Raw genomic sequence first — 26,713 nt, 5'->3', positions numbered from 1 at the left:
GCTAGGGGTCAAACGAACTGCAGCTGCAGGCCTAAGCCAAAGCCATGGCAATACCAGATACCAGCCACACTTGCAAACCACACTGCAGCTTGTGGCAACACTGAATCCTTAACCCACTGAGCAAGCCCAGGGATCCTCACAGACACTATGTTGGGTTCTTAACCTATCGAGCCACAACAGAAACTTCAGAATTCTCCTGTTCTTTTAATTGGCAATAGTTCCTGTGCATCTTCATTTTGCTTGTATTTTTCTTACTCTGAGTTGAGTTTAGGGAAAACAATTATCTACTGTAGTCTTAGAGAGATATTTATATGCAGGAGCATCTCTGGGTAGCTTGTGGGGGCTTACTATTTGTGTATGTGCATGCATGCTGCTTTTGATTTGGATTCTTGTTGTCTCCTCAATGTGTATGGGCCATTAAACTCTTCATAGGGGGTGTGCAGGTACATGGCCTGTGTGTGCTTCCAAGAAGGTGGGGGCAATGGGCTGCACCTGCAGGCAGCACCTGGTTGCTGAGCCCTTGGCAGTGGTAGGGACCCAAGGAGATGTGGGGATGTAAGGCCCTCAGCAGTGGAAGTCACCCTCATGGAGGTGGGGGAAGTGCCCAGAGCCCTTGGCAGCAACAATGGTTGGGTGTGTGTTCCCAGCAAGTTTAGGGCAGTGGGTGGTACTCGGCTGCAATACCTTCCTCAGCAGCACCACCTGAGATGACTGGACTGCAGGTGGTGTCTATTTATAGAACCCTCAGTAGTGGTGAGCTGCACCCACTTCTGGAGTCCAAGATGGCTATGGTGGTTTGCACCTGCCCCTGTAGTCTGCACAAGAGGTGCTCTGCTGCCTGAGAGCTCACAGATACACAGAGAAAGAAGTTGCTATGGTGGTTTGCACCTGCCCCTGTAGTCTGCACAAGAGGTGCTCTGCTGCCTGAGAGCTCACAGATACACAGAGAAAGAAGTTGCTATGGTGATCCCACCCCCATACCCTCTTGTACTCCCCAACAATGGTGCCTGGCTTCTCTGGAGGGCCTAGGCCTCCTCCTGCACTCCTGTGGCTGTGTTGCACCTCTCCATAGCCCCCTCAGGGAGGATTTCTTGGCCTTTTTGGAAGTCTGAGGTCTGCCGGCATTCAGTAGATGTTCCCTGTGAATTGTTCTACATACAGATTTTTTTTGATGTGTTTGTGGGAGAAGATGAGTGCCACATCCTAATCCTCTGCCATCTTGATCCCACCCTGTTTGTAGACTTTCTGATATTGGCCATTATGACTACTATGATGTGATATCTCACTGAGGTTTTGATATGCATTTCTTTGATACTTAGCAATGTTGAAAATCTTTTCATGTGCCTGTTGGCCATCTGTATGTATTCTTTGGAGAAATGTCTATTTAGGTCTTCTGCCCATTTTTTGATTAGATTGTTTGGTTTTTTGATATTGAGCTGTTTGTATATTTTGGAAATTAATCCCTTGTTGGTCACATCATTTGCAAATATTTTCTCCCATTCTGTAGGTTGTCTTTTCATTTTGTTTATGGTTTCCTTTGCTGTGCAAAAGCTTTTAATTAGGTTCCATTGTTTATTTTTGGTTTTGTTTCCATTACTCTGGGAGATGGATCCAAAAAGATATTCCCGCAATTTATGTCAAAGACTGTCCTTCCTATGTTTTCCTCTAGGAGGTTTATTTAGGCCATTAATCCATTTTGAGTTTATTTTTGTATATGGTGTTAGAGAATGTTATAATTTCTTTCTTTTATGTACTTGTCCAGTTTTCTCAGAACTGCTTATTGAAGTGATTGTCTTTTCTCCATTGTGGTTTTTTTTTTTGTCTTCTTTGGTATACATAATTGACTATAAGTACATGGGTTTATTTCTAGGCTTTCTATCCTATTCCGTTAATCTATGTGTCTGTTTTTGTGCCAGCACCATACTGTTTTGATTACTGTAGCTGTACAGTATAGTCTGAAGTCAGAGAATGTGACTCCTGTTATATTCTTCTTTCTTAGTATTGTTTTGGTTATTCAGAATCTTTTGTGTCTCTGCACAAATTAAAACTTCTTTTTTCGCCCCAGTTCTGTGAAAAATGCCCTGGCAATTTGATAGGAATTTCATTCAATCTGTTGAGTGCCTGGGGTAGTATGGTCATTTTAACAATATTGATCCTTACAAACCAAAGTATGGTATATCTTTCCATCTGTTTATGTCATCTTCAATTTCTTTCACCAGCATTTTATAGTTTTTAGAGTATAGATCTTTAGCCTCCTTAGGTAGGTTTATTCCTAGGTATTTTATATCTTTTTGATGCAATGGTAAATGGGGTTATTAATTTATTTATTTATTTATCTTTTTTCTTTTCTTTTTTCCCCCAACTCTTTCTTAAAAACTTTTAACTTATTGTTCTGTGCATCCACTCTCCTCCCAGGTTCTTTGATCATCTTCATGATCATTAAACTCTTTCTTAGGTGGATTGCCCATCTCCACTTCACTTAGTTTTTCTGAGGTTTTATCTTGTTCCTTTTTATAAAACATATTCCTTGGCTGTTTCATTTTGTCTAAATTTCTATTTGTATTTTTATGTTTATGGTAGGTTAGTTTTATTTCTCAACTTTGGGGAAATGGCCTTCTGTAGAGATATCCTATATAATTCCCTCTCATCACTCAAGTTATATGTTCTAGGGCTTCACCCTCAGGCTATATGGGTCTTTCTGTTGTGGTGGGCTAACCTTGTGGGCAAACTGGTCAGCCCCTAGTCTGACTGATTGCCAGGCCCTGCCTTGTACAGATGCTGCTGGCTGGTGTTTATTGGGGCCTGGTTACAAGGTGGATGGTTGCAGAATCTTAGGGGGCCCCCACGACTAGTACTGGCTCACTGATTGGCAGAGTCTGTGTCCCAAAGACACTGGGGCTGTTATCTAACCCCATGGCAGGTGAAGCCAGATCATAGGGTTAGTGTTGCTCTACTGAAAGGCAGAGATGATTCCTGGAGTCTGGCTGCAGGGCCCAGGAATACCACAGCTCATCGTAGATCATTGGGGTGGTGGAGGTGGTTGTATGTTGGTTCCTGACACAGGTCTGGGGTGTCCCAAAGGTTGCACAGTCCTGCTGGTTGGCCAGGCCAGACCCAGATGGTCCCAGGGTAGGATCTGGCCTATGCTGTTGGATTGGAGGTTTTGGTTTCTGTGTCTTCCTTCTGTTGGATGAGGCTGGTCTAGAGGCTTGGTCTGGCCTTCTGATGGGAGAGCCTGGTATCTGTTCACTGGTAAAGGGGGCTAGATTTTGGTCCCCTGGTGGGCTGGGCCATGTTTAGGGGCATGGCAGCTGTGGGCTCTTTAGTTTTTATGCAGCTTTTCTGCTGATGGGTGGGGCTGTGTCCATACCCCATTAGTTTTTTGGCCTGCAGCATCACAGCACTATTGTCTGCAGGCTGTTAGGTGGGGCCGCATTTTGGAGCTAATGAGCCAATGTGTCAGCTGCCAACGCTGGTCCCGAATATACCTTCTGCCAGTGTCTATGTCCCCAGGGTAAGCCACAGCCAGCCCCCTGCCATTCCAGGAGACTCTTCAAGACCAGCAGGTAGGTCTGGCCCTGGCTCTGATCAAATTAATACTTTTTCCCCAGGTCCTACTGCATGTGGGATTTTGTGTGCACCCTTTAAGAGTAAAGTCTCTATTTTCCCCAGTCCTACGAGGGTCCTGTAAAAGCCAAATGCTCTGGGGGCACATGCTCACTGGCCTTAAAAGCCAAATGCTCTGGGGGCACATCTTCCTATTGCTGGACCCTTGGGCTGGGGAGTTTGACATGGGGCTCAGAACTCTTGCTCCTATGGGAGAACCTCTGCAGTATAATTATTCTCCAGTTTGTACGTGGCCCACATGGGGGTTTGGGATTTGATTATATTGCAAGTCCACTTGTCTTTCTGGGGCTCCTTCTTTACGTCCCTAGCTGTCAAAGATATTTTCTGGTAGTTTTAAGTCTTTTTTTTTTGTGTGTGTGTGTTTTTGTCTTTTTGGGGCTGCACCCACAGCATATGGAAGTTCCCAGGCTAGGGGTCTAATTGGAGCTGTAGATGCCGGCCTATGCCAGAGCCACAGCAAAGGGGATCCGAGCCATGTCTGCAACCTACACCACAGCTCACAGCAACACCAGATCTTTAACCCACTGAGCAAGCCCAGGGATTGAACCCACAACCCCATGGTTCCTAGTCGGATTCATTAACCACTGTGCCACGACATGAACTCCTGTTAGTTTTAAGTCTTTTAATCAATAGTTCTGCAAATAGTTGTGATTTTCATGTGCTCATGAGAGGAGGTGACCTCAGGGTCTTTTTATTCCACCATCTTGGCTGCTTTCCTTTTAGCTTCCTTTTAATTCTCCTTTAGGAAATCTCTTTGGAAGGTAGCAATTTGTAAATAAGAGATTCTGAAGTATATATCCATAGCAAGTTATCTACCCATACGGAAGATGCTTATATAAATATAGGATTCTTCCAATGATATACCATAAGCTAAGTCCAATTTTTGTCAGGAAATATTTTTACAATTATGTTGAAAGAAGTATTTCTACCTTTTTTAAAGTACTTTTCATCCAAGCAATACTTTTTTCTTAAGAAATAGCTGATCAGGGATTAGCCTACTTTCTCGGATAATTCTCTTAAAGTACAGCACTGAACTATGTGCTATTGTCTGTTTTTCAATGACCACTTTTGACTAAATCATTTCAGTACAATTTTGTACAGTAAAATTACATCGTGCATAACAATGCCTTCCTTAAACCTACCTTGTTAGAGTATAATGACCTAAATAAATTCAAGTCATTCAGATTCAGTTCAAACAAGAAAAAAGCAATACTGAGTTGTAAGAAATTATCTAACAACAATTGGCAAAAATAAGTTTAAATTCTACTGAGTTTGGAGGTGTTCCGTATTTGCGGCTGATTTTAAGTGCCTCTCTATTTTCTCTTTTTATCACCCATGTGTTTACATTCCTGAAATTCACTTGATCTGGGACTAGTTATATGGTGATAATTCTCCTCTAATGCGGAAAAAGCTCTGAGTCTTATTTTCTTTGCCCTAGTTGTAGTAACCACTGGTCATAAATTAGAAGGCATAATGTCATTATTTTTCATATAACAAATTACTGAGGTTCTCCTAAACTAGCATATGGAGTAATATACAGTAATATAATACAAGAAGTATTCCTATCATTTGATATATTGTGATGAGTCATACTCTATTTCTATGTTTATATCTTGAACTCCAAAAATATTGCTTCAAAGATGGAATGAATTCATTCTTTGAGGTATAAAGTCAAAATATGGGGAGTAGAGGACAGGGTAATCAAGCAACAAGAAAAAAAAATACTATAAAGGGCTGCCAACACTCTTGCATTACTGGCATTATGGATCCTTGCCTCTCTCCACTCTGATAGAATATCAGATGCAATTCATTAAATATTGTTTCATGACCCTCTTCTCAGTGTCAGGTGAGCAGTAATAAAAGCAAGAGCTTCTTTGGTTCTTGACAATGAGAACATCTCAGAAAATATATTTAACTTGATCATCCAATCACTCATAAGAAAAAGAGAATCAAGTTTTCCCTTGAATTTCCCTATGAAATTCTAGTGTTATTGCCATAAACATTTTAACACCTTGGTAAAAGGGACCAACCACTCTCTCATATGTAACTGGTAAGATGTTAGGAGAGAACAGACTGGCCAACATAAATAACAAAATCTAAATAGTAGTGACAAAGAGTAGAAGTGTTCTAAACTAAGAGTCTCCAAACTTTTATATTTATGTGCCCTCTTAATAAAACTAATAAGCATGTATACCCAACTGTCTATTTATAAAATATATATATCTGTGTATATGTATACTACTTTCTAATTATATACAATTCTTAAAAGAGATAAAAGTAGAAGTTAAAAAGGTAAAGAAGGAAATGTTAATTTATTCTGATATTTTTGAAGTATTAATTAAAAACTAAAATTATTGAATTATTATTGTTAATTTTAATGACACAATGGAACTGAAAAATATATCAATAGTTTTGATAATGTTGATTAATACTTTGATTATAGAAACTTGAAGGCTGTTTTTTTTTAATTTTTATTTTGTTTTTCAGAGCTGCACCTATAGCATATGGAAGTTCTCTGGCTTGGGGTGGAATCAGAGCTACAGCTGCCAGCCTATGCCATAGCCACAGCAATGCAGAATCTGAGCCGCATCTACATTCTACACCACAACTCATGGATCCTTAACTCGTTGAGTGAAGCCAGGGATTGAACCTGCATCTTCATGGATACTAGTCGGGCTTGTTACCATTGAGCCACAGTGGGAACTTCTGAAGGCTGGTTTTAATATTCAGATTATTTTGATACTTGGTTTCAATGGAACAAATGTATCACTGCCTGCACTTATCAAATCACTGGACAGTCATCCCTGTGTATCCGTGGGAGATTGGTTCTAGGACCCCCATGAGTAGCAAAATTCATGGATGCTCAAGTCCTTTATATAAAATGGTATGGTATTTTCATACAAAATACATATATTTTCTGTATATTTTTTCTCTCTAGATTACATATAATACAACAGAAATGTTATTAAATTACAATATAACTTCTAAGTAAATAGTTACTAGCCCTTGACAAATTCAAAAAAAATTTTAATAACACATTACATCACATTTTTGTAATTTTCTGATTTTTTTTCAAGTAGTTTTGATCCAGGTTGGTTGAAACTATGGACGTAGGACCTGCAGATATGGAGGACCCACTGTATTCATTTTTCTTCTTTTTTCTTTCTTTTTTTTTTATTTTTATTTTTTGCTTTTTTTGGGCCCCACCTGCGGCATGTGGAAGTTCCCAGGCTAGGGGTTGAATCAGAGCTGCAATTGGCCTATGCCACAGCCACAGCGATGCTAGATCTGAGCTGAATCTGTGAGCTACACCACAGCTCACGGCAATGCCAGATATTTTAACCCACTGAGGGAGGCCAGGATCAAACCTGCATCCTTATAAATGCTAGTCGGATTCCTCACTGCTGAGCCATAAGGGGGACTCCCTATATCCATTTTTTAGTTCCAAACACCAATTGGGCAAAAGTGACTGTTTTTGAAATTGTGTCAAAATCCATCTTTTCTGATGTTAATTGTTATTATAAGCCTCTCAAAAAGTTTTTAAAAACTAACATTTAACGGAAGTGTTCAAAATCCCTGGGAATCATTGATTATTGTTTAAAGAGTTTTTATTGAACTTAGCATTTCTATGCCCAGTTTCACATGCAGGTGAAAAGCTGACATATATTCAGCTCCCAAATCACTTAATTATGGAACCATTTCTAAATATTCATTTGAAAATATCTTACTATAGATTAATTTTCTCCCAAAGGCAGTTACTTGGCCACCATTGGCTGACATTTCATCAGGTATGATAGATTTTCCTTATTTTTAACTTTTGACTGTGTCTGATGAACTTGCACATGGTAGAAGCGACTGCTCTGCTACTTTATTGTTGACTTATGCTTGCATTATTAGTATTATTAGTCAAATATGTTTTATTTCTTCAAGCTACTGTCCTATTTGAGAGGATTAATATGATTATAGGTAGCAATATATAAACCTTCTTAACCAGATAAATATAAACTGTACTACATGTCAACACTGAGACTACAGAAAAAAAAAAATGCAGCTGTTTAGTTTCAGAACTCCCACCTGCCCTGGGAGAAGAAGAATCTTGTGAATCATAAATGATGCATAACTGACACACAGAATGAGTAAGGAATGACATTCCATTATTAAATTTTCATCAAATTACTTGCCTTGATTTTTAGATAAAAATAAATGTAAATGGGAATTCTGCTATTTTCTTTCTGCATCTCAATGGATCATCTTTTACACAGCCCATAAGCCGCTACTGAAAAGACTGATGAATAAGAGTAAGGGAGGTATCATTTCTCTCACAGTGGTTGAAGAAACTCTTAAGCTTAGAGAGTGAATGATTCACTAGCTCAATAAAGCTGTCTAGAAACCATGCCCTTTTAGTCTTTTCTTCTGCTATCCTCAAGCTGTCATAATTTTCAGGCTGAAAGCAAAGAGTCTGCCACAATTTCAGGCATTATATGCAGACTTATCAATAATCAGAAGAACACAGTTTTTTGGAAGAGAGGAAAATTATTCCAGAAGCCTTGGAGCTGGGGTGTAATTAGCTTTCCCTGAGGGATATGGTTGCATGGATGAAGAATGAATGTCAGGAAAAAAAAAATCAGGTTTCTATTAAGAAGAGGAAATACTTTCTGGGGAGGCAGACAGTTGTAATCACTCTGTAGCCTAGATAAGCAAATTAACCATGCAATCTTGACAAACAAATGGATGAAAGGTGAAAAATAGGTGGTTCACATCTATCACTTTGACCAAACCAGGGCCTGTAGAAGCATTGGAAAAATGAAATCAATGAATCATTGCATCCTCCTGAGAGGCACCATAGGATATCCATTTTTAGGAAAAGGTTATTTAAAAAGCTGTACTGCCATATCTACGAAAAGATGGTACTTTTGACTGTTGGTCAATATTTGATATCCTCTTACACGGAAATAATGTTTCATACATTCACTATTGAATTACAATTGACTTTCTGGGGCTTCAAGTACTTAGCTTTAATTTCTGATAGATGTTTTATTTGAACAAAGTCCTGGAAAGAGTTAAATTAAATACCATTTGAATCCTGTAACGGGTTGTGAACATACACATTAAAAAAAATGCAGCTAGGTGTTGTATTCAGTCAGAGAAGGGAAAAGTTCTGAGCTATCAGCACTGAGATAGAAAAATGAAAGCCCCAACCAGATGTGGGAAAAAATGAGCAGAATGCTAGAACTAAGTAAAAGGAAAATCTATGGAACATATGGCAATCAGACGTCGGTAGGAACTGGCCAAAGAAAAGACTTTGGAGGTGGTATGGTTCCTATCTATTACCTTTCTAGGTATCCTGAACAGCTTTTAGTGGTGTATTACCAAGGATTGCAGTATGGCTATTAGTGAGAACAATGTAGAGAATGAGATGAGATGAATTCATCTTTCATTTTAAAACTTTGTATCTTTTATATCATTTCAACTTGGCAATAATCTAAATATACTATTTTGAAGGAAAAAAAATGAATCCTTTATGTACTGCAAATACTGTCTGACAATGTAAGTTTGGAGTCTCCTAGTACAGTTTCTTCTATATTTGTGTCCTCAACACTTGAGGATTTTTTTTTTTTTTTAAGTTATGGCTGTACCTGCAGCATATGGCAGTTTCTGGGTCAGGGACTGAATCTGAAAACAGCTGGCAAAGTCAGATCTTTTAACCCACTGTGTCAGGCAGGGATCAAACTGCCTCAGCAGTGACCTGAGCTTCTGGAATTGGATTCTTAACCCGCTGTGCCACAGTGGGAACGCCAAAGTATTTTTTTGGCCACTCCTGTGGCATGTGGAAGTTGCTGAGTCAGGGACTGAACCTGTGCCATAACTGTAATCATAGCCATAGCAGTGACAATGATGGGTCCTTAAACTCCTGAACCACAGGGGAACTGCTGAGAAAATATTTTAAGGTAAAGCAATGGGGAAAAAGTAAGAACTAATAGTAATTCTTTGAAAAAGATAAATCTCAAGACATTATAAAGACAATAAGGAATAACATGTCAAATCAAATAAACAGCATATAAGATCACTACTATATCTCACCTACATGTGTAAAGTAGTTTCTTTTTGATAAAAAGCAGAGGACTAAGATGAAAAATTCTTATTTGATGTGAATTTGATGTTAGAAGAGAACTCGAAGGCAATTTGGTCTAAATTCCAGTATAGCAGAGGAAAATCCCACAGATATTGCACTGCAGCTAAACCAGAACAGGACAAAAAAAAAACTTGGTTGCTTTGTTAGTTTTGTCAATGGTAGGTCTACTGGGTTAGCATAACTAGCAAAAATAAGGTAAGCTGAATGTGTTGGTTTCATTTACACAAACAGGGCCTTAGTTTATGACAAAAATTAAATAGTAAACTATCACTGAAGTTTGAATAGAATACTTATCATATAATTACTAGAAATACCTATCCTTCAAAATTGAACACAGGGTTATTAAAGACCAAGAATACAACTGAGAATAAATATACTTTTAAACTTTCTAAAGAGAGAATTATTAAAACCAATTACAAAACCCTGATGTACCTGTCACAATGATTTGTTCTGTTCACCATGGCATTTCTTATTTCATAATAATTTAGAAAGGTATTATTAAGTGGTAAGGAGCCCACCCTTAACTGGTGAATTTAACAAGACTGGATTAAAGGAGATTTACTGTCAGTGATGTAAAAACTCTTTTTTTTTTGGTCTTTTTGCCATTTCTAGGGCCACTTCTGGGGCATATAGAGGTTCCCAGGCTAGAGGTTGAATCGGAGCTGTAGCCACTGGCCTACACCTCAGCCACAGCAACATGGGATCTGAGCCATGTCTGCGAGCTACACCACAGCTCACGGCAATGCCGGATCTTTAACCCACTGAGCAAGGCCAGGGATCGAACCCTCCACCTCGCGGTTCCTAGTCAGATTCACTAACCACTGAGCCACGATGGGAACTCCTAAAAACTCTATTCTTAAAGGTGCTCAAATATATGATTTTTTTTTTAGATTTTATTTTTTTCCAGCTTACCTTTCAAATTATGATGATATTCAACAGTCTGTTGCAGCCCTTTTATCATATCATGAAGAGTAGCACATTCTAAAACATAAAAGATAAATTTATTTTAATATTATTTGCTTTCACTTCGGGATTAGTCTCTCAAAATTGAAATAGTTAACATAAAATAATATTTAATTTTAAATTATGAGACAAAGCAACCAGGTATCTCAAAATAAATGATATAATAAATACTTTAAAACCACTCTTTAAACACTCTTAAAGTCAAATGCATTCCAGGATTTAGTAATGAATTTTCTGAGGCACAATAAATCCAGGGTGGTAAGGATTCCCCTCATGTGCCTTAGCAACATCTACACTAGAAGTAAGACCTATTTGGACATGTTTGGAGAACTATGAAGCATGTGTCCAAGTGAATTTTCCATAAAAGAACATCCCAAGGAAAGTGAGTCAAGGTACATTAAGTTCTCTTCAAAGACAGCCAGACTTGGTGAGAAATGTAATTTGGGAGAACATAATGCTTTTCTTCCTCACTGTCCTCCAACCTGTCCTCTTGTCCAAGTCTTAGGTCAAGGGAGTAGCAGTAAAAGAAGTCAAATCTCACTGTGTTGAATTACAAGCATCAGCGACTTTGGTGCCAGTGACTTCTTGTATAACGGGAGATGGAGCCTTCTTTGCAAGCATTAGTGTCCTGACATGTGCATATTAATGTTTGATATACCCTTGGTTATCACCAGCAATTGCTAAACATTTGATGGGTAGCAAGAGTACTGGAAACATCTATAACTTTGAGCAGTCCCCTTGGCTGTAAGCTCCAGGATAGCAGGGGCTATTTTCTGTTTTGTATGCCTTTTCTTCCTAGGATTTAGAACAATTGTGGTCCTAATAGCATTCCATAAATATTTGTTGAGTGGTTGACTGATGACTGGCAATATCATAGGAAGAAAAGAATAAATGGACAAACTGGGGTGTGAAAATAACATATTTTTATTCTAAGTGCTTTGCAAATATTAAATCATTTAACCATCTTAACCCTATGACATTGGTCCTAGTATGTGCCTCATTCTACATATGAGGAAATCAATATACAAATGTAAAGTAAACTATCCAAATGCACACTTATGAGTTGTAAGTGGTAGGAGTACAATATGAACCTTAGGAGTTCCCATTGTGACTCAGCGGTTAACGAATCCGACTAGGAACCATGAGGTTGTGGGTTCGATCCCTGCCCTTGCTCAGTGGGTTAAGGATCCGGCATTGCCGTGAGCTGTGGTGTAGGTCACAGATATGGCTCAGATCCTTCATTGCTGTGCCTCTGGTGTAGCATGGCGTCTACAGCTCCAATTGGACCCCTAGCCTGGGACCCTCCATATGCGTGGGAGCGGCCCTAGAAAAGACAAAAAGACAAAAAAAAAAAAAAAAAAAAAAAAAAAAAAAAGAACCTCAGCACTAAGGTCTATGAGTTTAACTACTTTGCTGCCACCAAGACCAGCACAGGAGCATTTCTTCAGAGTAATTTGAGTAGATGGAGGCCCTGGAAAGAGGGCAAGAACAGAGTCAGAGAAAGACTCTGATAGTTACTGCTATCACATCTTATAAGAAATAAAAGTCATGCTAGTTTAAGTTTACAATTAGAACAGCTAAATATATAAGGATGAAAACTTCATGAAAGAGTAACTTAATGTTTTAAAAAAGAAAGATTAAACAATTTCACTTTTATGTGCTTGGCTTAATAGCTAATAAACATTGAAACTTATTCTCTTTCAGTTTTAGAGGCCCATGGCTGATATTCAGCTATTATGCATTAGTGAGAAATACTGACTAGTTTCCATTCTAGTTGGGCATCTATTTTGGTGGTTAAATACTGCATTTGTATCTAAAAATAAAAAGTTATCTAGGTACAATAATGTACTATTATTGAATGTTTACATTGCCAGGCATTACACTAAGTATGTTATAAATGTTACTCCCATTAAGAATTCCTGTTGTGGCTCAGCAGGTTAAGGACATGACATTGCTGCTGTGAGGATGCGGGTTTGATCCTCAGTGGGTTGAGGATCTGGCGTTGCCCCAAGCTGTGGCGTAGGTGGCAGATGCGGCTTGGATCCCGTGTTGCTGTGGCTGTGGTGTAGGCCTCAGCTGCCACTCTGATTTGACCTTTGGCCTGGACACTTCCTCGGGAACTTCCATATGCCACAAGTGTGGCCATAACAAGAAAAAAAAATACCTCAATTAGTATTCAAACTAATACTGAGAAGTTGGTATCATTATCCTGATTTTCAAAGGGAGGAAGTCACTCTAGAGGTCTGGTTACTTGATCAGATTCCACACTATATGGAAGGTCTAGGTTTGAATATAGGTTTTCTGCATTTCAAGTCCTGTGCTCTCAATTCAATACTTTCTCAGGAATTGCAGTATATGTTGAAGAACTATGAAATTTGGAATCAGAGGAATTGGATTAGAGTTTTCTCTTCTTTACTTGGTAGCTATGACACGCTGGGTAAGCTACTATTCTCATGTATCAGATTGTTCTGACAACCAAAAAAAATACTTTTAAAATTTACTCACAAATATTTAGCATTGTTATTGTTACTATTTCTGTCCTCTGTGTTCCATAAAAATTTGTATACATCGCTTTTCTCCATTGTTTATAATACATTTTAGTTATTTATGATTTCTCCCACTAGATAGTGAACACCTTCAGGTAAAGACATATTTATTTTGATATTCCCTACATCTAACATGGTGACTATGTCATAAGTGTTCAACAGTATTTTAACATATTGACTGAATGAAAGAGCCAGTACTGCGAGGGGTGACTACAAAGCTTCGCCTTTCAGTTAGAGGTCCTGAACTCAGTCTCCATGTATTTTTTTCAATTGCACTAATAGAAATGAAAGTAGTTTTCAGAAGTTAAAAAGCTTTATGCAAGTTTAAGATTCTACTCCTCCACACTTCCCCTCAACCTTCCCTGCCACCAACTCAAAGTTCCTACTATCCTCCTTTTTTTTTTCTTTTTTCTTCCCTTTTGCTGTTTCCTAGGAATAGAATGATGGTTAAATGACAACTTGACATTGCCTACTTTATGTATGTCACTGTATTAGCTGCTACAATTAAAAGTGGAGACATAGACACTGCTATCACTTGTCTTTGTCCCTTTGAAAGTGTGAATCCAGCATTCATGAAATATGGTACCTCGGTAATCAGCGAATTGAAAACAGAGCCCTGAAAATGAAAGTATACTGAATGTTTCAAAAATGTGTATTTTCAAATTTAGAACACAAGGTGGCTCTCTCAACACATTTTTTTTTTTTTTTTTTTTTTAAACAAAGCAAAGTGTTCAAAATAAGGAATTCTCCATCTGGTAGAATACCATTCACTATTTTAGAGTAATAGCTTTTAAATCTCTTTGCAAGTCTTTACCTACATTATCATTTCTGTTGGACTTCACAATGCAATTTGAAGAAAACTATCCTATTCAACTTTAAAAACTAGAGCTCAAAATATTAAGCTACTGCTTACATGATATAATTTAGTAAGTATTTTGAGGTCAAACTTAGGCTCTACTATTAGCTATCAATGTGTGCGTTAACATTTATTTCATAAAGCAGTTGGGAATACTAAATACAATTATGTATTAAAAGCATTTTTTATAGTACCTGATCCTCAGTATCAATATTATCTTGAACTGGCCAAGAAATTCTTTATCTGGTATGAAGCGAAAGAAATAAAACATCAAGATCCCATTCTTTATTGTTGAACAAGTCCAATCATACATGTAGTTCATTCTTCCTCTTGAAGTGAATTAGTACACACTTTGTTTTCTAAGTCATCATTCTCACTTGTTCTTTCACTTCTGCTGTATATTATTCAGCAAAAAGGCCATCCAATAGATTCAGAAAACATAACTGGATTTTTAAAAGTATTTGATTATGTTTTTCAAATAATGCATACACATGAAACACAAGTTTAGTGAAAAGTGAATATCTTACTGATCTCTGCTCCAAAACTAACCAGTTTCCCTCCCCCTCCAAGAAAGCACTGTTACCAGGATGCTATTTATCTTTCGATATAGAGGACAGGGTGTTTGTGTGTGTTTAAAGATATAAATATATATATATATTTTTTTATTAAACTTTTTTTATTACTTAAATGAATTTATCACATCTGTAGTTGTATAATGATCCTAACAATCTGATTTCACAGGATTTCCATCCCACAGCCCAAGCACAACCCCCCAACCCCCAAACTGTCTCCTTAGAGACCATAAGTTTTTCAATGTATGTGAGTCAGCATCTGTTCTGCAAAGAAGTTCAGTCTGTCCTTTTTTTCAGATTCCACACATCAGTGAAAGCATTTGATGTTGGTGTCTCATTGTATGGCTGACTTCACTTAGCATGATAGTTTCTAGGTCCATCCATGTTGCTAAAAATGCTGGTATTTCGTTCTTTTTAATGGCTGAGTAATATTCCATTGTGCATATGTACCACCTCTTCTGGATCCACTCCTCTGTTGATGGACATTTAGGTTGTTTCCATGTCTTGGCTATTGTAAATAGTGCTGCAATGAACATTGGAGTACATGTATGTTTTTGAGTCATGGTTTTCTCTGGGTAGATGCCCAGGAGTGGGCTTACTGGATCAAATGGTAGTTCTATGTTTAGTCTTCTGAGGAATCTCCATACTGCTTTCCACAGTGGTTGCACCACTTTACAATCCCACCAACAGTGTACTAGGGTTCCTTTTTCTCCACACCCTCTCCAGCACTTATTGTTTGTAGACTTTTTGATGATGGTCATTCTGGCTGGTGTAAGGTGGTACCTCCTAGTGGTTTTGATTTGCATTTCTCTAATAATGAGTGATGTTGAACATCTTTTCATGTGTTTCTCGGCCATCTGTATGTCTTCTTTGGAGAACTGTCTGTTTAGATCTTCTGCCCATTTTTTGATAGGCTTGTTTGTTTTTTTGGTATGGAGCTGCAGAAGTTGTTTATAAATTTTGGAGATTAGTCTCTTGTCTGTTGCTTCACTTGCAAAGATTTTCTCCCATTCTACGGGTTGTCTTTTCGTTTTGTTTAAGGTTTCCTTTGCTGTGCAGAAACTTTTAAGTTTGATTAGGTCCCATTTGTTTATTTTTGTTTTTGTTGTCAATACTCTAAGAGGTGGATCTGAGAAGATATTGCTGTGGTTTATGTCAGAGAGTGTTTGGCTTATGTTTTCCTCTAAGAGTTTTATAGTGTCTGGTCTTATATTTAGGTCTTTAATCCACTGGGAGTTTATTTTTGTGTATGGTGTTAGGGAGTGTTCTAATTTCATTCTTTTCCATGTGGCTGTCCAGTTTTCCCAGCACCACTTATTCAACAAGCTGTCTTTTCTCCATTGTATATTCTTGCCTCCTTTGTCACAGATGAGTTGGCTGTAGGTGTGCGGGTTGAATTCTGGGCTTTTTATCCTGTTCCACTGATCTATATTTCTGTCTTTGTGCCAGTACCATATGGTTTTGATGATTGTTGCTTTGTAGTATAGTCTGAAATTTGGGAGCCTGATGCCTCCAGCTCCATTTTTCTTGTTCAGGATGTCTTTGGCTATTCTGGGTCTTTTGTGCTTTAAAACAAACTTCAAAATATTTTGTTTGAGTTCTGTGAAAAATGTCCTTGGTAATTTGATAGGGATTGCACTGAATCTGTAGATTGCCTTGGGTAGTATAGTCATTTTGATAATATTAACTCTTCCAATCCATGAGCATAGTATATCTTTCCATCTATTTGTGTCATCTTTGATTTCTTTCATCAGTGTCTTCTAGTTTTCAGAGTACAGGTCTTTTGTCTCTTTAGGTAGGTTTACTCCTAGGTATTTTACTCTTTTGGATGTGATGGTAAACAGGATTGCTTCCCTAATTTCTCTCTCTGCTCTTTCATTATTAGTGTATAGAAATGCCATCAATTTCTGTGTTTTGATTTTGTATCCTGCAACTTTGCGAAATTCGTGCATGAACTCTTTCTGGTAGAGTCTTTAGGATTCTCTAGGTATAGTATCATGTCATCTGCAAATAGGGATAGTTTTAATTATTCCTTTCCAATTTGGATTCCTTTTATTTCTTTTACTTCTCTGATTGCTGTGGCTAGGACTTCCAAAACTATGTTGAAGAGTAGTGGCGAGAGTGGACATCTTTGTCTTGTTCCTGATCTCAGTGGGAATTCTTTCAGCTTTTCATCATTGAGAATGATGTTCGCTGTGGGTTTGTTGTATATGGCCTTTATCATGTAAGATATATTTTTATAAAAATGATAACTCTTGTATACTTTGTTGTTTTCATTTACTATATGTTGGAGGTTATTTTACATCATACAAAGCTACTTCATTCTTTTGATCAGTTATATATATTTAATTAAATAAATATACCATAATTTATTTAACTAGCTATCCACTGATAGATGCCATACTTGCAAAGGCTTTCTCTGTTCTTAAAAATATAAAAACAAAAAAATCATATGTTCTGTTCTACTTTTTTTGGTGGCTTCACTTTTTGACCTTTAATTGACTTTATTTTTTAGAACAATTTTAGATGTACAGGAAAATTGGGAAGATATTAAATATCCTATACCCAAATATCCTATACCCAGTTTCCCCTATTATTACTATATTAGTATGATATGCATGTTACAATTAAGGAACCAATGTTGATATATCATTATTAACTAAAATCTATACTTTATCCTGATTTTCTTAATTTTTACCTAATGTCCCCTTTTAAAAATTTTTTCTTTTATTAAAGTATAGTTGATTTACAATGTTGTGCCCATTTTTGCTGTATAGCAAAGTGACCCAGTCATACATATACAGTCATATATATACACATTCTCTTTCTTATATTATCTCCTATCATGGTCTATCCCAAGTCACTGGATATAGTTCCCTGTGCTATACAGCAGGTAATGTCCTTTTTCTGTTCTACAGTTCCATTCACAATACCGTATTATATTTAGTTTAGTCTTTTTGGGTCCTCTTGGCTGTGACAGTTTCCTCAGAATTATCTTGTTTTGATGATCTTAACAGTTTTGCAGAGTCCTGGCCAGGTATTTTGTAGCATGTCCCTCTATATGAATTTGTCTGATGCCTGTTTCATGATTAGATGAGGTTATGGGGAGGAAGATCATAGAGGTAAAGTGCCATTTTCATCATATCATATCCAGGGTACATACTATTAACATGACATCAAGTTGACCTTGATTGCTTGCCTTAGGTTGTGTGTGTCAGATCACCACCCCCTCTTCCATTCTGTATGTTTCGCTACAGGGAAGAAAGTCACTATACAGGGCCCACAACTGATGAGTGTGGTGTTATGATATACTTCCTTGAGGCCAAATCATTTATACAAGTTATTTGGAATTCTGCAGAGATTTATCTCTTCACCCACCCCCACTTATTTATTTAATTGTTTATTTTTATCAGTACAGTATGTACTCATGGATATTTATTTGTACTTTGGGGTTTTTTAAAAATGATTTTTTTTCCATTATAGTTGGTTTACAGTGTTCTGTCAATTTCTACTGTACAGCAAAGTGATACTGTCATTCTTTTACACACATTCTTTTTCTCACATTATCCTCCATCATGTTCCATCCTAAGTGACTAGATATAGTTCCTTGTGCTATACAGCAGGATCTCACTGTTTATCCACTTCAAATGCAATAGTTTGCATCTATTAACCCCAGACTCCCAGTCCCTCCCACTCCCTCCCTTCCCCCTTGGCAACCACATGTCTGTTCTCCAAGTCCATGAGTTTCTTTTCTGTGGAGAGTGTTATAAATGAATACTACTTTATATATTTTGTTGCTCAAATTGTTCCAGCTTTGGCCACTGAGAACTCTTTCACTCAGGTCCTGTATCCCTTTGACGTATCCCTATCATTGAGGAATTTTTTTTCTTTTTGAGCACTTCTAAGTTTTTCCATTATTACAAGATGATTCAGGCTCATCTCATAAATATCTTGTCCAAGTCTTAAAATCAGCCATTTCCTCAAGGAGCTCTGGTTCCTTTTATTATAAAATGGTATTAGAAGCCAGATCTCAATGCTAGGTACACTTGTTACTACTGGGGTATTGTTGATTTTATGCCCTCTCAGTTGGCACAGCAAGGAACTATATGCGTATATATATGGCTTCTTCTTCTTCTTTTTTCTTTTTCTGATGCCCAGCACTTCATTAGTAAGGAGCCTGGATCTGGGAAAGGGGAGGCTGGGATGACCAAGACTAACATCCATATAAGGAGGTTTTCAGGCAGTTACTCCATGTAACTGGATGTAACTAAATCCAGTTTAGAAGAAATACCCTCATGGATGAAACCCTTTGGGAGGGCAGTACTGTGAGTGACAAGCAACAGGGGTAGGAAGGGAGCCCTAGGCATAGCTGGGCCCTTGAGACAGCAGGGCTTCCATGTTGGGCAGAGGCACACTTTTGATGAACTTCCCCAAGTTCCAGGCAACACTAATATAGCTCAGTGGAGACCAGGTGATGAACTTGGAATGGGTGGAACATGGTGGCGTTGCAGTGGACTAGGGCAAGGCCTTCCACAGGAAGGCACAGAGCAGGTGCCTCTCTGTGCCATTCACCACACGCTTCTGGAAAAGCGAGACCATCCCTGACTGACTTCAGGGAATTCAGGCTCTCTTTGTTCTTGGCATTATCCTGATGCCCAGCACTGATTGCATGGGAAGTCCAACACTACCTGGCCCGGGTGAAGGTGCCACTGCAGCTTATTTACCTCAGTGTAGTCTCAGACTTCTGTGCTGCACAGCAATGCCACTTTCTCAATGTGTGGCACCTTGCCAGGCTGGATGCCCAGCCTTCTAGGCTCCCTGAGGGCCAAGGGGCACCCAGAGAAGGTATAGAGTGAGGAGCCCCAAGGGTGGATGGTGGCTGCTGGGAGCTGAGCAGAGCACAGGGTATGGGTGTCTGAGAAGTGAGGGGAGCTTCAGACTAGGATAACATTTTTAACACTAAAATTTTTGACCCATCTGAAATTTCTTCTGGCATAATCATGAGGCAGGAATTCAACTGTGCTTTTTCTGTGTGTTTGAAGGTCTGGACAGAGCCTCAGATTTGCCATTTCTCAGCTGAATGGCCTCAGATTATCTTCTTTTGTTGATGATTTTTCATTATTGAAGTGGAATAATTATACCAGTCCTATCTGTCTTTCAGGGCTATATTAACGATAAAATGAAATGGTAGTCTAGAAAGTTCCATATGAATTTAAAACATTTTACAAATGTAAAATCACTTTGTAGCAAAAAGCACACCCATTAGAATTATTGTTTCTACAGGCATCAAAGACTAACCTTCTTTAATTGAGACCTCCTTTGTTTGCATTACTTTTAGCAAACAGTTAGCTTTTTCCAACTGCATATCCAGTATGTTGTTCTTTCCACTGATTTCTATCATTTTCTATAGAAGAAACAGAATAAATATCATGACCAAATCATTGCTGTTATTTTGATTTATTTTTTACCTATGGATATGAAGACTAATAAAAATACAAACTTTTTAATATCTGAAAGTCTAATAATTAAGTCTGGCACACACACACGTATGTGTGTGTGTATATATATATATATATATACATATATATATATATATATATTTTTTTTTTTTTTTTTTGTCATTTGTCTTTTTAGGGCCACACCCATGGCATACAGAGGTTCCCAGGCCAGGGGCTGAATTGAAGCTGTAGCTGCCGGCCTACACCACAGCCACAGCAATGTAGGATCCGAGCCACGTCTGTGACTTACACCACAGCTCACAGCTCACAACTCACGGTAACATGCTGGATCCTTAACCCACTGAACGGGGCCAGGGATTGAACCTGTGTCCTCATGGATACTAGTTGGGTTTGTTAACAACTGAGCCATGACGGGAACTCCAAATCTGGAATATATTTTTAAATAATCCAGCTTCCTAATTAATTTTTAATTTAAGGAGTAACATGGTAAAAAGTTAAAACAAATTAACAGCTTTGAAAAATTATGAAAAGTAAAAGTATGACCTAAGATGAATCCCCTTCTTCTAACTGTTCAACCTTTAGTCCTATGGTTAACAATCACTTATATATGTTTCCAAAATGTTTTATGACCATACAACTATAGGAAAGGGTCATATTATACTCTGTCCTGCACCTTGGATGTTTCACTTAGTATTATTTTCTTGGAAATAATGTCACATAAGCATATAAAGGTCTACCTCATTCTTTTTAACAGTTGCTTATGCATAGAATTTCCATCATGAATATAATCTATTTAAATATTTCTCTACTGAGGAAAATTTGTTCTGTTCTCACTTTTTTGCTATTACAGGTAATGAATAAGTATTTTTTAAAATTTATTTTATTTATTTATTTTTTGTCTTTTTGCCATTTCTTGGGCCGCTCCCACGGCATATGGAGGTTCCCAGGCTGGGGGTCGAATCAGAGCTGTAGCTGCCAGCCTATGCCAGAGCCACAGCAACGCGGGATCCGAGCTGCGTCTGCAACCTACACCACAGCTCACAGCAATGCCAGATTGTTAACCCACTGTGCAAGGGCAGGGATTGAACCCGCAACCTCATGGTTCCTAGTTGGATTCGTTAACCACTGCACCACAACGGGAACTCCTGAATAAGTATTTTTGAACATATATCTTTGGTATCTTTGTGAATAGTGTAATAACTGCCACGTACCCTTCAAACACCTTCAAAAATCATCAGTTCATGACCTGGCTTATATCACCTATACCTTTACCCATTCTCTATTATCACTCCTGAATTTATCTGAAAGCAACTCCTTGACATTATATTATTTCATCAATAACATTACCATTTTTATGCATCTCTAAGAGATGACAAAAAATACAATTTACCATTATCACATCAAAAATGAACAATATTTCTTATTTAAAGTGTATAAATGGAGTTCCCACTGTGGTTCATCAGTAACGAAACCAACTAGTATCCATGAGGATGTGGGTTTGACTCGGCCTTGCTCAGTGAGTTAAGGATCCAACACTGCTGTGAGCTGTGGTGTAGGTTGCAGATGAGGCTCAGAGCTGTCATTGCTGTGGCTGTGGTGTAGGCTGGCAGTTGCAGCTCCAATTCAACCCCTAGCTTGGGAACTTCCATATGTCACACATGTGGCCCTAAAAAGCCAAAAAAAAAAAAAAAAAAAAAAAAAAGAAAGAAAAAGAAAAAAAAAGAATATGAGAGACATTTCCAAATTAATTTCCAAGTACTTTGTACCAATTCCTCTCCCACCAAAGTGCTTCTTATTTCCTTTTTTCTTATTTTGGTAAGAATCACTTGGTTAAGAAAACACAAGTCCATTGTTAAAAAAAAAGTTCATGTTATTTCAAAATACTTATCATCAAGAAAATTCTTTTATTATGGCAACCCTAGGTTGCACAGAGGAAAAGAAGGAATAGAGAAGAATGATAAGGAGAGAAAACAAAGGTATTATTACTCCCACTGCTACTCATTTCAAAAATTTACTTCCCAAATATTTAATTTATCCATCTACATTTCTCAACAGCTATTCCTATTCCTCTCCCAGGTAGAGGAGGGGATTAAGAAAACCTAATATATATTTGTGGGCATGGTCTACTATGTAATTTGTCCAGAATTGCAGCGGGGGGGGGGGGTGCCTTCAAATGGGTTGCTTTTAGGCAAAAGAGAAGAAAAAGGGAAGAGATAGAACAGGAAAGCCTAAAAAAAATTTAGAGTATTTGTCCATAAAAATTGAGTTTATGGACATCCTGGGTATATGTATTTTCCTTTTAACTTTAGTAAAATATCAATTATCTGTTCTTTTGCCCCCAAAACATTTTAATATATTATTGTAAGTGAACCAAAACCACATATATTTAAATACAGATTTTAAAAATGAGAGAGAAGGGGCTTAGCAAAATACACTTCCATTATTTTTACCTCACTCATTTTTTGTACATTCTTTTTGTTCCCTTTGGCAAAAGCTTTTCATTTTCCCTATATTCCACAATTTTTTGATATCTTTACATACTTTTTCTATCTGTGAGAAGTCATTTATAAGTTTGTCAAGATTCACACTGCCAATCTTTTTCATACATCCTTCGCTGCTTTGATTCATATCTAAACCAGAGAAAAGTAGATAGTGTTAAAACAAACAAACAAATAAAATCTAAAGCACTATAATAGTGGTGATAGCTTCAATACTACAAGTTTCTGTATTCCACTTATGGAGCACCCACTGGAGCTCCATTGCACTCAGAGAATTTATGTTATACCCTCATTGTTAGCAACAGTTGAATGAATTAAGTCTTCTCCACTCCTTTACACTCTCACTCCAGCCAAGTTTTCTCTAAACACATCTAAAATTAGTGCAATGATATATGCATATGTAGAAATTATTCCTATTACACAAAAAACTAATTATGCCACTGTTCAATACTCATCTCTTTGCTATCAGGATGGCTGCACTTAAAATCTGATGCATTACTAAATCTGGTGCATGACTTTTTTTTTTTTTTTTTTTTTTGTCTTTTGTCTTTTTGTCTTTTGTTGTTGTTGTTGTTGTTGCTATTTCTTGGGCTGCTCCCGCGGCATATGGAGGTTCCCAGGCTAGGGGTTGAATCGGAGCTGTAGCCACCGGCCTACGCCAGAGGCACAGCAACACAGGATCCGAGCTGCGTCTGCAACCTACACCACAGCTCACGGCAACGCCGGATCGTTAACCCACTGAGCAAGGGCAGGGACCAAACCCGCAACCTCATGGTTCCTAGTCGGATTCGTTAACCACTGCGCCACGACGGGAACTCCTGGTGCATGACTTTTAAATATAGGTATTCTCAATATAAGATGTTTAAAATATTGAACTATCATGCTACAATATATATATATATATATTTTGTTGTATTTCCTGGAAGTCTGCTTGTTGCTAGGAATTGAACTGTCTCCTCCAAAATACTTATGTTGAAGCTCTAAACCCCAGTGTGACTGTATTTGGAGATAGAGTCTTTACAAGATAATTAAGGCTGAATGAAGTTCTAGGGATAGGACCTTATAAGAAGAGGGAAGGAGAGGCTGATCTTGCTCTCTCTCCACATGCCCAAACTGAGGATAGGCCTTGAGAGCAGACAGTGAGAAGGAAACTCAAGGAGAGAGACCTCACTAGATATTAATACTGCTGGTGTCTTAATATTGGGCTTCCCAGATTCCAGAACTGTGAGAAAATAAATATCTACTGTGTCAGCCACCTAGTTTGTAGTATTTTGTTATAGCAGCCCGAGTAGACAAATACAACTATTTTTCACATTTAGGGTTAGGGTAATCTGTCTGGTAAATAAAGGACATATGGAAAGTAATATGCTCAAAACAATCACTAAGTATTTCTATTTTCTTATTTTGTGTAAAAATACCTTTGGGTATAGCCAACTCACTATAAAAGTGAAGAATAAGAGTTTCAATTTTAGTTCTATGGAAACAATCATAAGAAATTCTACAGAATTCCAGAGATAAACTCATCTAGTTAAGATGAAGAAATGGACCTCTTCAAAATGTAAATGCGAGAATTTACATTTGAGGATGGGAGATTGTCTAGAAGAGTCAGGATTAACATAGTCTAAAAGCATGAGACACTTGCCTTTAGTCTTTTCTCTAGCAAAGAGGAAGAAGAAAATACAAATTGGAAATTTAGGCATTCTAGATTGAGGAAAGAGCATGTGCCAATGCCTGGTGTATGAAAGTGGCAGTGACAAGTAATACAAAGTGAAAGTAACATTCCTAAAGTAATTACTCAAAATGATTTTTGGGACATAATGTTTAAAATGAGATACACCAAAATATAGACATTGCTTAACATTTTGTTACTTCATAAAGAAATTCTATTTGCTTCCTTTTTAAATATTATATTGTGTTAACAACTATTAGTGGTTTTAATTTTGAGAGAATTTTAGCTATGTACTTTCAGTTTATTGAATTATTATCCTTTCTATCACATATACTAGTAAAACTTAAATAGTTAAAACTTGATCCTTAAGACAGGAGATTAATTGTAATAACATTCCATGATAAATACAGTAAAATTCCTTTTGAGGTGAAATTTAGAAATCATCACTCTACGCTTATTATTGTTATTGTTTAATACAATATGTTATTGTTAATATAATTTTATTTTTAATATAATATTGTTTAATATGCTTATTATTTTATTTAATAGATCTACAGGATAATCTGAAGTAGTTAAAGCAAAATCCATCTTCCTAACTTTTTTCTTTCCTAATATTTTATTTATTTATAAATAATATATTTAATATTTTATTTATTTATTTTTTGGCCTTGCCCGTGGCATGTGGAAGTTCCCAGGTTAGGGATCTAACCCGAGCCACAGCAGTGACATGATCTGCTGCAGTGACAACACCAGATCTTTCATCTGCTGCACCACAAAAGAACTCCCTAACATTTAAAAAATTTATCTATCTATCTATCTATCTATCTATCTATCTATCCTTTTAGAGCTGCACCCGTGGCATATGGAAGTTCCCAGGCAAGGGGTCTAAGTGGAGCTGTAGCCACAGGCCTATGCTCCAGCCATAGCAATGTCAGATCCCAGCCACATTTGTGACCTACACCACTGCTCAGGGCAACTCCAGATCCTTATCCACTGAGTGAGGCTAGGGATGGAACCTGCATGGATACTAGTCAGGTTCTTTTCCGTTGAGCCAGGAGGGGAACTCTCTCCCTAACATTTTAAATAAAAAAGGTTTTGCTAGGGTCTATTTCAGAACCTGGCTCCTAAACTAAATTCATTTTAATTCTAGCCTGATTTTATCTCATCTACTTCCCCCTAATGAGACCCTGAGTTGTTTTTCCTTATAAAGCCTTCACTAATATTCCATTGGTTATTATTGCATGCTATCCATTTTGTCACACTGGCCAAACCATGGGATTGTTCTTAGTTGCCTTCATTGCCCTTGTCTCTCCCCCATGAGAGACGAGGTCAAGATCTTTTTGATTGGAATAGTCAGTCTTCTTGCCGATAAGGTGGGCTTTCTTAGGGATTTCTGTCTTTTGTCTTTTTTTTTAGGGCCGCACCCGCTGCATGTGAAGGTTCCCGGGGGGTGGAATAGGCGCTATAGCTGACAGCCCATGCCACAGTAAGGTGAGATCCGAGCCATCTGAGACCTACACCACAGCTCCCCGCAAAGCCAGATCCCTAACCCATTGATCCAAGGCCAGGGATCAAACCCGAGTCCTCATGGATACTAGTTCAGTTAGTTAACCACTGAGCCACATTGGGAACTCCTCTTAGGGATTTCTTGGGTGGGTTTTCTTAGCTGATTCGGTGCTTGTCAAATTCTTGGTGAGAAGCAGGTACTGACTTGTGACCTTCATGGCCCCCAATTCAACCATTCTCATAGTAGGTGGCAGCCCTACCCTCTCTTGTGACCTCCTCCTGAGTCAGAGCCCTGGAGTCAGGCCCGCCCTTGTTAGAAGCCCGCTCTCTTTTGGAGCCCGAGGACAGGCTGGGTTACTTCTCCATTTCCCTTCCCTGCTGCCTGCAAGAATTCACCCTCAGTCCTGAGGCCTGGGGCTCCAGTTCCCTCCACCCATAACCCAGTGTCTAACTAAGAGCCCAACTCCGTGGCAGAACGAGATGCTCAGGGAGAAGCGGCTGCGTCAAAATCCTGTTACGAACCAGGAAATTGTGAGGAGGTGTGAGGTAAGAACATCCACGGAAAAGGTGGGAATTTCGAACCTGCTGACCAAAGGTTTGGAGCTACCTGCTGTCTCTAACGTTTCCCCACGTCTCCTCCGCACTTCCTCTTGGTGCTGGTCCTCCCCTGACTGCTGTCCCCTCCCTGGGAAGCCGTTCCCCCAACAATGGGCCCGCCCAACTCCTGGTCCCGCCTGTGCCTTGCCTTAGGGCGCCTCCTCTAGCTTTACCTCCGTGGGCTTCTTAGGCAATGTTATGTAGTTTCTTAGGTATTTTTGTGTACTTTCTTAGGTAATTTCGTGTAGTTTCTAGAATATGGTTTACCACTTAGCGACTGTCAGATT

General features: G+C 38.2%; 1 protein-coding gene across 2 annotated transcripts in view; it reads right to left on the bottom strand.

Moving 5' to 3' along the window:
• The window catches only part of CCDC152 (coiled-coil domain containing 152), a 66,860-nt gene extending 40,364 nt beyond the window's left edge, over window positions 1-26,496 (bottom strand). The window contains exons 1-4 of one of the 2 annotated variants that reach the window (XM_085002214.1): window positions 26,437-26,496; window positions 22,698-22,786; window positions 19,996-20,101; window positions 10,673-10,741 (exon numbers count right to left, since the gene is read on the bottom strand). In XM_085002214.1, the coding sequence (XP_084858340.1) occupies window positions 10,673-10,741; window positions 19,996-20,101; window positions 22,698-22,784 (262 nt within the window). In that variant the 5' untranslated portion in view covers window positions 22,785-22,786; window positions 26,437-26,496. Of the gene's footprint in view, window positions 1-10,672; window positions 10,742-19,995; window positions 20,102-22,697; window positions 22,787-26,351 lie in introns of both variants that reach the window. The other variant, XM_021076773.2, reaches the window with a different exon arrangement.
• Window positions 26,497-26,713: the final 217 nt, after the last annotated feature.

This window comes from Sus scrofa, chromosome 16 (assembly GCF_054392235.1).
Source record: "Sus scrofa isolate SSC_HxYL_T2T_F1_AM1 chromosome 16, Sscrofa_HxYL_maternal_Yorkshire_Landrace_v2.0, whole genome shotgun sequence".
Lineage (NCBI taxonomy): Eukaryota > Metazoa > Chordata > Mammalia > Artiodactyla > Suidae > Sus > Sus scrofa.
This window is presented reverse-complemented; position numbering and strand designations above follow the sequence as displayed.